The sequence below is a fragment of the Mizuhopecten yessoensis genome, unplaced genomic scaffold (assembly GCF_002113885.1).
Source record: "Mizuhopecten yessoensis strain PY_sf001 unplaced genomic scaffold, ASM211388v2 scaffold11065_1, whole genome shotgun sequence".
Taxonomy (NCBI): Eukaryota; Metazoa; Mollusca; class Bivalvia; order Pectinida; family Pectinidae; genus Mizuhopecten; species Mizuhopecten yessoensis.
In genome coordinates, this window is record NW_018408861.1 from 5,387 (window position 1) to 17,483 (window position 12,097).

Sequence of the window (12,097 nt, forward strand, 5' to 3'; positions counted from 1 at the left end):
CACTGAATCATTGATGTCTGTGAAGACGATAAAAAAACTGATAAATGACACTTGTATGCTAAACGATAAAAATACAAAAAGCAGCAGTCATGATAAAATTTACTTGAATTCAATTTCAAGAAAATAAAAAAATATTAAAGGCTACCTGCAAGTTACTCCAGTCATAAGATTGGACAAGTTGACAATACATGTGTTTATAACAATCAGCTTTCACATTTCTTAATATATATATATATATCTATTCTTTATAATATCATTGTTGTAAAAGTTATTTGAAAGTATATAACACATGAATATTTAAATGATAATATACCCTATCTATCTAGTCTTTATCTGCCCTATTGCATAGAAATGAGGCATTGTTGTGTTCTATTAAAATATTATCCATTGCTTTTTAAAATTTTGCCCAAAAATACAAGATTTCAAGCAAGTAAATAGTAAACTTGACTGAAAGACATCCTTTGAAATATCTGGGATGAAAGATGTTCACTTTCTATCTAAAAAAAAATAGTTCAAACTTCATGGAATATAGCTCTGTTTGCAAAATACTTTCATACCGAATCCTGAAGTGAAAGACATATAGTTTTGATATTAAACAAACGCTTTGTGATGAATATCACATCAAACACCCTTACATTGGACTCAGTAAATTCTACAGGTCGTATACAAACACCATTACATTGGACTCAGAAAATTCTACAGGTAGTATACAAACACCCTAGACATATAGTTTTGATGTTAAACAAACGCTTTGCGATGAATATCACATCAAACACCCTTACATCGGACTGAGTAAATTCTACAGCTCGTATACAAACACCCGTACATTGGACTGAGTAAGTTCTACAGGTCGTATCCAAACACCCTTACATTGGACTCTGTAAATTCTACAGGTAGTATACAAACACCCTTCCATTGGACTCAGTAAATTCTACAGGTCGTAAACAAACACCCTTACATTGGCCTCAGTAAATTCTACAGGACGTATACAAACACCCGTACATTGGACTGAGTAAGTTCTACAGGTCGTATACAAACTCCCTTACATTGGACTGAGTAAATTCTACAGCACGTATACAAACACCCTTCCATTGGACTCAGTAAATTCTCCAGGTCGTATACAAACCCCCTTACATTGGACTCAGAAAATTCTACAGGTAGTATACAAACACCCTTACATTGGACTCAGTAAATTCGTATACATCAAACAGATTCATATAGAAACATATCAACAACAATGTACATGCTCTAATTGAACAATGTTTGTGCACGAGGGTTACACATTGTAGTTCTCCATGTTACAGGTTTTAACATTGCAGGTTTCCGTAGCAACGACGTGGTTGAGTGGTTGTGTAGATTCTGTGGTGTTACTTGGAGGCTTTCATAGCTTTGGCAGACTTGAAGCTGGAGGATTTGCCGAGACTACTCGACGAGGGCAGTCTGCCCCCGAACACAAAGGGAATGGTTGGACTACTTTTGGATCTCTTCAGGTCTGCAAGGAGGAGATGTAAACAGATTAGTAATGGTGTAACGTGATTGAGAAATGATATTTTATAGGGATTAAATCCTCAGTTCTGGTCTTCAGGTGGCCATCCCATGGTGTCTGAGGCAGGACTGCAGTGATAATAGTACTTGTAGTTATATTGACTACATGTAGAATGGTCAAATTGTATTCTCCTAGACTGATACTGGAAACATTTGGTGAACACAGATTTTCCTATTCGGAGTCACTGAAATAAGGTTGCACATGTCCGACAGTAGATTGATGCGACAACTAAACCTGTTACCAGTGATAACTATCACAAATTGACTACATACTTTTCCGATTTTGTTAAATGTTAAAGCAAATAAAAGTAATAACTTCGCCAATTATGAATCCCTTTAAATAGTTTTAGTTTTCATTGTAATTGAAAACATATTGCCAATGTATTGTATGATAGTCTAGATTCAAACATACCACGTGCATCTAGGTGGCGCCGTCGATGCGAGTCTCGACTGTGATGCTCGTCCTTCTTGCCAGAAGTCTGTGGACTGGGACTCCTCGCACGATGGTGGAAGGACGGTGCTGTGATCAGACAGTAAAATACATTTAGGAAATTAAAATATATATATACCGAGACGAATATACTTTCACAGTCTACATCATCACTATCAGCAACAGCATACAAAGTTCTGATTGGAGGTTGTAATAGAGAAAGTACATGTGTGGACTTGGTCTGACTTACTTCGGCGGAGGGAGCGGTTAGTAGGCCGGGAGTCATGGTCCTGCTCTTCCTGTTTCTTGCTCTTCTGCTTGGCCTCCAGTTCCTGCACCTTCTTGTACATCTGTAAGTACTGGGTCATGCTATTTCTCTGCTCCTGTAAGTCACAAACAAACTCAGTCTAATACATAATCTTTCATACAAGAAATATTATTTGTTTCTGTAAACATTTTTTAAAACAGAGGATAATTTTTAAACATCTGCATTTTAACAACTAAGTAACATCACATATAATTTGATCAGCTAACCAGCATGGCAACACTGACAATAAGAATAGATCATGAGAAGAAAGCTGAACAGCAAATTTGTATTACAAGATTTCATGTGTATAGATCAATAGAATCTTTTCCTGTGGTATAGATACGGTTAAAGTAACAATCCACAAAAAGTTTACCTCTGTCACTCTTTCCAGATTGTTCTCCAGATTCTTCACCTGTGACCTGAGTTTTTGTAATTCAGCATCCTTCATTCGTACCATAATCTGAAATATAGCATGTACACTTGTAAAATTACCACCATCAGTAACAATTAATAAGGCACACTTATAACAACTAATTGTATTGTAATCAATAATTTTCCAAATTCACTTGTACGCCGTAATATTGTAGGAATATAGTCATGTTTAGGATTCTGATGAACATTAATTAATGCAGTGTTTCCTAGGGTCCAGGGTATTTGGCTGATGACAGTCTCCTAAATGATTATTTTTAAATGACAACTTACCTGGGCATCATATAGCTCTTCCTCCAATGTGGCGTTACCTGGGATACGTCCCATCGACCTGTTCTCCATAAAATCTTTCAGTTTGCCAATCTCCTCATTCACAAGCTCATTCAAGTGCTGATTACTGAAAAGTAGAAAATAATACATGATTTAAAACAGGGTTTAAGTTCAGAATACATACAGCTACTTCAGTAATATCTCTGGTAACAAGACATGTTGTCTGTCAATCACATTATCTATTTATTAACTTCAGATTCCGTTCACCAAGGTAGATAGTAGGATGTTTTTTATTTGTTTTTGGTTTGTAATGCCCATCAACAATCAAAGTCATTTAGGCCAAAACAATACTGTAAAAAAATAGACATTCAGATGGCAGCTTCAACCAACCTGTACAATGAGTAAAACATTTGATCAAGTCTAGTGTGACCTGCTTACTACTTTCTAATGGGCAGTATGTTTGACCTATGACTTACAAATTCACTTGATCAAGAGAATGCTTCATGAATTTTGCCCTGAGAACTTCTTAGCTAAGGGCTAGATGTTTAACATATGACTCACTGGTCAGTTTGACCTGTCACTTTCTTACCTCTTGACCAGATGCTGTATGTGAGACTCGTATTCCGTCTTGACATTGTTGAGTTTTTCCTCCATGATCTTGTAGTCCTCACACTTACTGTCGTAGTGCATGGTAGTAGTCTTAAGCTCCTCCTTTACCCTTACCAGCTCCTCACTGTCAAAACAACAACTCTACTGTTACTATATGTTACGATAGCTTACAGGAATTTACCAAGAGTCGCACCTACTATGATAGAGGCTCCCCACTCCAAAATGTGTCTATACATAAAAGGCTTACATGTCCACATATAAACACACAAATTTACAATGACTAGAAGATAACAACAGAATCTTCATTTATTTTATTGGTGAAATACGTACTCTTGTTGTCGACGTATTTCCTGGATGTAGTCGTCATTGTACATGGTCTTGAGAGCAATCCTGTATCTTTCCTTCTCCTCCTCAAGGTCATCCTCATAAGCCTTCCTCATTGCGTCCAGAGCTATAATAAAGAGAATGTATCAGAGGCATCTCCATATTCATTATCAACATAGCATTGACCTTGTAAACACAATATCAGCCATTTTCATGATTTACAATATCCATATCTTCAATTCAAAACTTTACTATGCCTTAGAAATGCTTATGGTCCCAACGACAATACAATGTAACTGAATTTTTTATTCCTTACCTGCTTTGGTCGTTTTGACTTCTTCTGCCAGTGCTTCTTCCTTTTCTCGTTTCAGTAGTTCTAATTCATAATCATGCTGAGATCTGTCCAGAGTATGGAATGACTAAAAACAACAAAGATTGTCTAGTTGAGATTTGTCCAAGACAGGACCAAAGGAGTATCATCTACAGGTATGATCCTTATCAGGATAACAATTAATCATCTTTACGAGTATAAATGCTTGAACTGGAGTCTCATTAATCCAGCCAGCTTTATTCCCATCGGATAAACGATGTTTGCTATAAAATGATCATTAGCAAAGTATTGAACTGAACATAACATGAAAGTTTGATAGTACTGAAACTTGTAGAGATCCAGGTGACAAGATTCTTACTGTTCCCAAACTGTATACGGGGTATATGTGCTGATAACAAACATCAACAAAAATAAGACAAATTTCAAATAAATTTTCCAACAAAGCGAAACAAGGTCAGGTCAGGTTAATTTCAACCAGGCATGCTGGGATAGCTTACATCATCAGTGAGGTTGAGTGTTTCCATGGCTGGGACATCACTGAGTGACTCAGACTTCCGTGGCGCGACAGGCAGTGGAGGGGGTGAGGACACAGGCAGAGGGGACAGGGGATCCTCAAACTCCTGTATCCAAGGAAACAAACAACATGGCCATGTCAGTCACAACCAAACACAGGGCAAGTGTATACAAGCAGTTTCGTGGTAAAAATTCAAAAACTTAAAAAATTCATAAAATCACCCACAAATCAGACAAATGACAGTGGTGCCGGGTGGACAAGTGTAACGGGTAATATTTCATGGTAAAGATGATCAGATGAATATTAAAAACACTTAATGAAATAACTGTAAAAAAACATAGCTCGTAGGAGACAAACTATTTTGTTTTATGCCAACCCAGACCATGCACAAACTCATTCTTACCGTGCCACTGTTGAGAGCCTCCTGGAGTTGATCGACAAGTTTCTGCACCTGAGTAGACAGTGTAGGACTTAAGTTGGATTCAGCCAGCTTCTCTTGAAGTTCTGTCAGCAATACCTGTAAAACAAGTTAATTGTGTAAATATCAACAAAACCTTAAATCTGTCCTACTGGCTACAAAGTCAGTGCCGGTTTGAAAACACAAAAGTATTACTAAGGTAAACAAGGTTTGAAAACCAAACAGAATTTAACATACTAAGGTACAGTATTACTGATGTGAACTAGTACATTTTAAAACCAAACAGATTTCACAAACTATGTCATAAGTTGAAGACCAAAAAGACTGAAAATGTTGAGTTTTTATGAAAGACCACTTATACTGAAATACAATCAGTGAGTTTACTTGCAATGCACCTGCTAACCTTTAAAAAGATGATCTGTCAGTTTACTTATGAATATAACAGAGTTGCTTCTCTTATGAAAGATTGTCAGTTAGTTTTTGACTTACCAGTACAGTATAATAAACCTGCTACAAGATGATCAGTTAATTTCCTTATAATGAAACTGGTTTTCTTCTGAAATATCATAGCAACTTTTACTTATACTGAAGCTGCTTCCCTTTTGAGAGATAACTAGTTACCTACTTACCAGCACAGTAACATGAAGCTGCTACAATATGAACAGTTAATTAAACTTACTTACAATGAAACTGGTTTTCTTCTGAAATATCATTGTTACTTTTAATTATACTGAAGCTGCTACCGTTTGGACTGGCAATCAGTTAGCCTATTTAAAACTGAAGCTGGTACCGTTTGGACTGGCAATCAGTTAGCCTTCTTAAAACTGAAGCTGCTACCGTTTGGACTGGCAATCAGTTAGCCTTCTTAAAACTGAAGCTGCTACCATTTGGACTGGCAATCAGTTAGCCTATTTAAAACTGAAGGCTGCTACCTTTTTGAGAGAATCAGTTAATTTACTTACACTGAAGGTACCCTTCTGAGAGATGATTTGCCGGTTGAGCCCCTTGACCTGGTCAGACAGCTGACCATCTACCTCCTCCTCGTTGGCACGGATGGCACTGACTGCAGTCATGATGTCCTGACGCACCTGCTCCAGCTCCTCCTCATGGTCGACCTGGATAGTCTCTAGTTCCTCCTGTAGACTACTGACCTTGCCTTCGTACTCCGACACCACTACCTCCCTCTCCTTCTCATAGTCATCCGTCATCTTCTCAAGGCGCATGACAATGTTGCTAACTTCCTGACGCAGGACATCCACGTGGATATCATGCCGTTCCTGCGAGACAGCTAGTTCATTTTCAAATGTAGAGATGAGGTTGTTGAGTTGTTGACTATATCCTTTTTCTTTGGAATCTGTTGACACAGAATTTAACTGTTTGATTTCCTTGTCCAGTATACTAAGCACTTCACATTCATCCTCAAATTTGGTTTCTAAAATTTCCTCAAACACTGACAAGGAAGCATGAATGTCCCCTTCAGCTTCCCGACTGGAATCTGAAGGAAGGTCAACTTTCTGACCCGCCTCGATTTTCATCTTCATCTCGCGCATACTTCTCTCATGGTGTAGTTTCATCTTGTAGGACATGTATGTAAGCTGTGCTTGGTGGAGAGCTTCCCGTAATAGATTCTCACCGTACGTCCCTACATTAATATTACACAGTTCACTATCTGGGACAATTCCTAAAATGTCTACTATCCGAGAACATTCTTCTGAACTTGCAGCATTTTCTGGATTGAATTTTTTCAATTCTGCTGCCAAGGATTGCTTGTTTGTTGCCTCATTTGAAAGAGATCGTGCCAGAACCTGCATGGTCTCATTCTGATCAGCACCGAGTACATGTTCTGATGAGAATACGGCTGTGTTAGGAAGTTCTGGAAAGCTTCCTGAGCTAACCATATCTGTAATATATTCTACTGTACCTTTGATTATAGCTCTATGCATGAGAATGTCTGCTAACTGTAACACTGTTGATTCTACGGACCCGACTGTCACGTCTGACATTGCATCCTCTGTGTCTAGTAAATCTGGCTGTTCCAGTTCTTTAAAGTTTCTAACACTTGATTCTAGTTCTACTTCCAGTGCACCTATAATGTGTTGACACCTGTTCTGTTCTCTTCCTTCTGAAGTACTTTGTTTCTCCTGGAATTCCTCTATGCGTTTGTGGAATGACTGTGACATTTTTGTACACAAATTCTCTCCAATCTTTGGGGACTGTGCCAGGCATGCGTGATATCGTAGTGAGGACACCACCAGGGCCTGGTACACATCAACTGAGTTACACATGGTCTCACACTTACATAACAATTGTTCATGTGAGAACTTGCGCTCCTGGCGCAGGAGGTCTGTTACGTCGCGCACACCGTCTTTCAAAGAGAAGCGAGATTTCATCCTTGCTAATGCATGAGTTATCTCCCCCTGCACCAATGACCTAGTGATGATGTGACCAGTGACAGAATCCATATGCTCTGTTGCCTGGTGGAGTTTTTGATGAACAGATGAGTCGACCTGAGACCGTAAGAACACCTCCATGGCAAGGATTGACGGGTTTTCTGTGATATGAAGTGCTGACAACACCGCCGTATCGTCAGTTGTTTGATTATCTGCTGCCATTGCACATGATGCCAGTTGTCCTTCTAGAACTATTTTCTCTGCCAAAATGGCTGCGTAAGATGAGACAATGTCTACACCAGTTTCTGATGAGCTGTTTGTTTTCGTGGCATCATCTATTTTACGTTCCAAGTCGAGGATGACCATATTCACATCCTGAATCTCCTTTAACAGTAGATCGCGATACACGTCACCCATCTGGTAGCGCTGTACCAGATAGGCCATCTGTCCCAGTATAATGGCCTCCACAGACAACCTATCAGCATATAAATGAACCTTTTCCTCGAAGTGGAGGCGGCTCCTCCTGATGCCACTTTCACGTCGTGTTATCACAGCTTTTGCCTGCAGATCCTGATGTGTGATCCTCCCCAACATGTCGAAATCCTGATGTTTGAATCTTTGAAGATGACTAAGATACTCTAATAGGTTCATCAATTTTTCATGAACAATCTTTAAAGACTTTGCATCTAGTGCTTCATGTTCTGCCACCATACAATTTACCTCTACTAATTTATCTCGCATCTGTTTCACACAGTTTTGGAATGCAACCATATTCTCAGCAGAGCTGCTCTCTAAGCTGGCGCCGCCTAGTTTAGCAGCCTTGACCTTGTCAATCAGGCGACTGGTCAGAGAATCAACCGCGTCACTGCACTTGTCCAGGGTCTGCCTCAACCCTTCATCCCCCTCTCCTGAAGAATTGTTTTTGAGGAACGTTTTCTCTGTCATTTCTTCTGTGAGATCCTGAATCTTACAGTTGGTAACTTGCAGCTGATTTCTCATTGCACGTAACTTTCCAATAAGACGCTTACTCTCATATCCTCCACTGAGTTCATTAGTATCTTCTTCTTCCTCATCTTCCTCTGACATTTCATCATCAGAGCTGATGAAACTGTCAGATTCCTCATCCTCATCATCCTCTTCTTCCTCATCTTCACCTGACATGCTGATGTCAGGGGTCCGCAGCACCTGGTCTATGTAAGCAATGCGGTCCTCTAGCAGACCTAGCTCGGCTTCTATCTCAGCAGAAAGGACAGCAGAGGCCTCCTCCTGCTTCTTGGGCTTCTGAGGACTAGAGGCCTTACTTGGACCAGCATGTTTCACCATTCCAGTAAGGTCATCTACACGAGTTGCCATTTCCTGTATCTTTTGTTTATACACACTTTCCTGTTTAGCCAGTTTCAACTCCAGTTCTTTACTGTTTTGTGTGTCCTTGGATCGACCTGACATATCCTCCAACTGTTTCCGTAACTTGTTTGATTCAATCACTAAATTATCATACTTGACCTTCATTTGACTGAACTCTTCAGATTGTTGCCCTTGATCTGTTGTTCTTGGTGTACTCAAATCAGAAGAGCCTTCACGTAAAAGGTCTTGTAAATGTGCACAGCGATGTACAATGTCTGCCATTACAGGTCCCATGCCAACCAATTGAGACTGACTTTTTTCTGATTGCTTTGATAAGATATCTGTGTAGTTCTTTTGAAGGATTATCATTGTTTTAGTAACTTCTGACATTTCTGCTTCCACAACAACAAAGTTACCGAGTATGTCTGATATTTTACTCCGATCTTCTTCAGAGTTGGTACTGTCATGTGACATCTTGGATCCTTTGTTATCTAGCTTCTGTTGAAGTGTATCTCTGTTGTCCTCTAAAGTGTGAATTTTACTGAGCAGCTCCTTCTTCTCCTTTTGCCATTTAACAGCAGCATTCTTTTCAGAATCTAGAAGAGATCCGAGTTCACGACTTTCCTTTTTGTACTCCTCCATGGTGCGAGTAAGTGACTTATTTTCTTCCTCACCTTTCTGTTTCTCTGAAACGACTTTTGAATACAACTTTTCCTGATCTCTTAATTTTTTCTCCAGTTTACTTTGGTCCTTCTGCACAGATTCAAGATTATTTTGCAACACCACACTTTCATCTAGTTCTGATTGCAGTTCGTCAGCCATGTCAATGAATTTCTTATCATTTTCTATCATTTTGTCTTCCAACTGGGCGATGATCATGTCTTTTTCCTGTAAAATGGCAGCCATGTTGTTTGGAATAGTATTACTGGCATTGGAATGTTCCTGGGCCTCCATGAATTTCTTTTTCATGTCCTCCAAATGTTGATCCATATCATCCCTTTCCTGAGCGAACTCTTGCTCCAGTGCCACAATATGGTGTTCATATTCACTCTCTACTTTCTTACAGTGCATGTCCTTCTCTTTGACTTCCAACTTTAAAGCTGCCATTTTTCTCTCAATGTCCTCTGTTTTCTCCTTCATCTGCCTATTATCCTGTTCCACAGCCTTTAATTTGAGAATTTCACGCTCGTGTTCACGCATTTTTTGACTATTTGCTTTTACGTCGGATTCTAATCTTTTGCATTCCGTTTCTTTCACATTCAAACTGTCACGTTGTCGCTCCATTTTATGGGTTGTATCTTTTAACTGTCCTTCTAAATTGCGAATCTTTTTATTCCAGTCATTAGACATCTTCATCAGTTTATCTTTCTCATTCTTCAGTTCTTTCAGAGCCTCTGAGAGGGCTCTTTCTGTGCCAGTCAGTTTGGATGTTGACATGTCAAGTTTGGAGCGAAGACTTTCAATTTCCACCTTGTTTTTCTGTATCGTATCTCTGGCTTCTTTCACTTGGCGTCGCATTGTCGTCACCTGCAAGAAAACAACGAAACTGGTTATGAAACATTACAATCTCACAACAATGGATTGAAGACATCACAATATAATTTGTGTCATGTTAAAGGAGACAGTATGGTACAATCTTGTTAATATCTCCTGTTCAAAATAATATGTATTTAGATGTTTAAGATAAGCTCTGGTTAGACATTTCCTGTTTAAGATAAGCTCTGGTTAGACATTACCTTTTTAAGATATTCTCTGGTTAGACATTTCCTATTAAGATAATCTTTGGTTAGACATTTCCTATTAAGATAATCTTTGGTTGGACATTTCCTATTAAGATATTCTCTGGTTAGACATTTCATGTTTTAGATATTATCTTGTGAGATATCCCCTGATATTATTTACAATGAGCTATGCATTATAACTGTTGAAATGTTCCTAAATACATGTTTCTGTCTCGTCCTTCGTCATGCTTCTGTATTACATTGCTGCAATAGCATGCAGAGCTATCACAAGAAATCTGGGCAAAAGAGGTCAGGAAAGTAGAAACTTGTGTGCTGGAAATTAAGAGGAAATATTGTAAACACATCAAATCATTTCCTTGCTTTTTAAGAGAATGTCTTGTCCTGTAATCTACATGGACATTTGTTGAGGTTTTTTTTACACACTTCTTCATAACAAAACCTGAGGGCTATTTGTACCTATTAGATAAGCTAGTCCTATTACAGCATTGTTTATACAAAAAAACGTATATCACAACCTTCATTTTGCTCCCTTTCTGTTCACAAATTAGAGGTTGCTCCTTCAGAAGTTTTGCATTCAAAAATTATTTTAAATCCTCTATCACAATGCAAGATTTATGTTTCAGCTTTTCTACATCAACAATGAATAAAAACATTTTCCCCAATTAATCAATATTCAAATTCATATTTGCAAGAATTACAAATCAACATAAACATGTTAAACTATATGTATGAATAAAATATCTACATTATACGTGTATAAAGTGACAAGCTAAGGAAGCAGAAACATATCAAGTGCAAGACTGCCTATGTAAGAAAGATGCATAAAAAGTACACTCTGGTTTGGTTTGGTTCAGGTTTAAAATCCTTGCAACAATTCATATGAAGACAGGTGCCCAGGAAGACAACACCAGAAAGGAAAAGTGGAGAAGTAAGGAAAGACAGAGATCCTAAGGAGAGAAAAGACACAGATCCTAAGGAGAGAAAAGACAAAGATCTTAAGGAGAGAAAATACACAGATCCTAAGGAGAGAAAAGACCGAGATCCTAAGGAGAGAAAAGACCGAGATCCTAAGGAAAGAAAAGACCGAGATCCTAAGGAGAGAAAAGACAGAGATCCTAAGGAGAGAAAAGACAGAGATCCTCAGGAGAGAAAAGACAGAGATCCTAAGGAGAAAAAAAGACAGAGATCCTAAGGAGAGAAAAGACAGAGATCCTAAGGAGAGAAAAGACAGACATCCTAAGAAGAGAAAAGACCGAGATCCTAAGGAGAGAAAAGACAGAGATCCTAAGGAGAGAAAAGACAGAGATTCTATGTATTGAAATGGTGGCATCAGATTAATTTTTGCTTCCATCATGCCCCCTTAGCAGAAGACATACGAGAAATTCCCCAATTCTGTAAGGGTTCCACATTAGTTTACACTAGTTTAGCATGTAGTAAGATACAG

At 38.6% G+C, this 12,097-nt stretch overlaps 1 protein-coding gene across 7 annotated transcripts in view; it reads right to left on the reverse strand.

Annotated features, from left to right (window-relative positions):
- Nucleotides 1–775: 775 nt before the first annotated feature.
- The window catches only part of LOC110465227 (golgin subfamily A member 4-like), an 88,467-nt gene continuing 77,145 nt past the window's right edge, over nucleotides 776–12,097 (reverse strand). For 6 of the 7 annotated variants that reach the window (XM_021520904.1, XM_021520909.1, XM_021520906.1 and 3 more), the window contains 11 exons: nucleotides 6,140–10,438; nucleotides 5,163–5,276; nucleotides 4,743–4,865; nucleotides 4,231–4,333; nucleotides 3,921–4,041; nucleotides 3,571–3,714; nucleotides 2,985–3,108; nucleotides 2,656–2,742; nucleotides 2,226–2,358; nucleotides 1,958–2,065; nucleotides 776–1,492 (listed from right to left, as the gene is read on the reverse strand). In XM_021520904.1, coding sequence (XP_021376579.1) covers nucleotides 1,368–1,492; nucleotides 1,958–2,065; nucleotides 2,226–2,358; nucleotides 2,656–2,742; nucleotides 2,985–3,108; nucleotides 3,571–3,714; nucleotides 3,921–4,041; nucleotides 4,231–4,333; nucleotides 4,743–4,865; nucleotides 5,163–5,276; nucleotides 6,140–10,438 — 5,481 coding nt within the window. In that variant the 3' untranslated portion in view covers nucleotides 776–1,367. The remainder of the gene's footprint in view (nucleotides 1,493–1,957; nucleotides 2,066–2,225; nucleotides 2,359–2,655; nucleotides 2,743–2,984; nucleotides 3,109–3,570; nucleotides 3,715–3,920; nucleotides 4,042–4,230; nucleotides 4,334–4,742; nucleotides 4,866–5,162; nucleotides 5,277–6,139; nucleotides 10,439–12,097) is intronic. The other variant, XM_021520907.1, reaches the window with a different exon arrangement.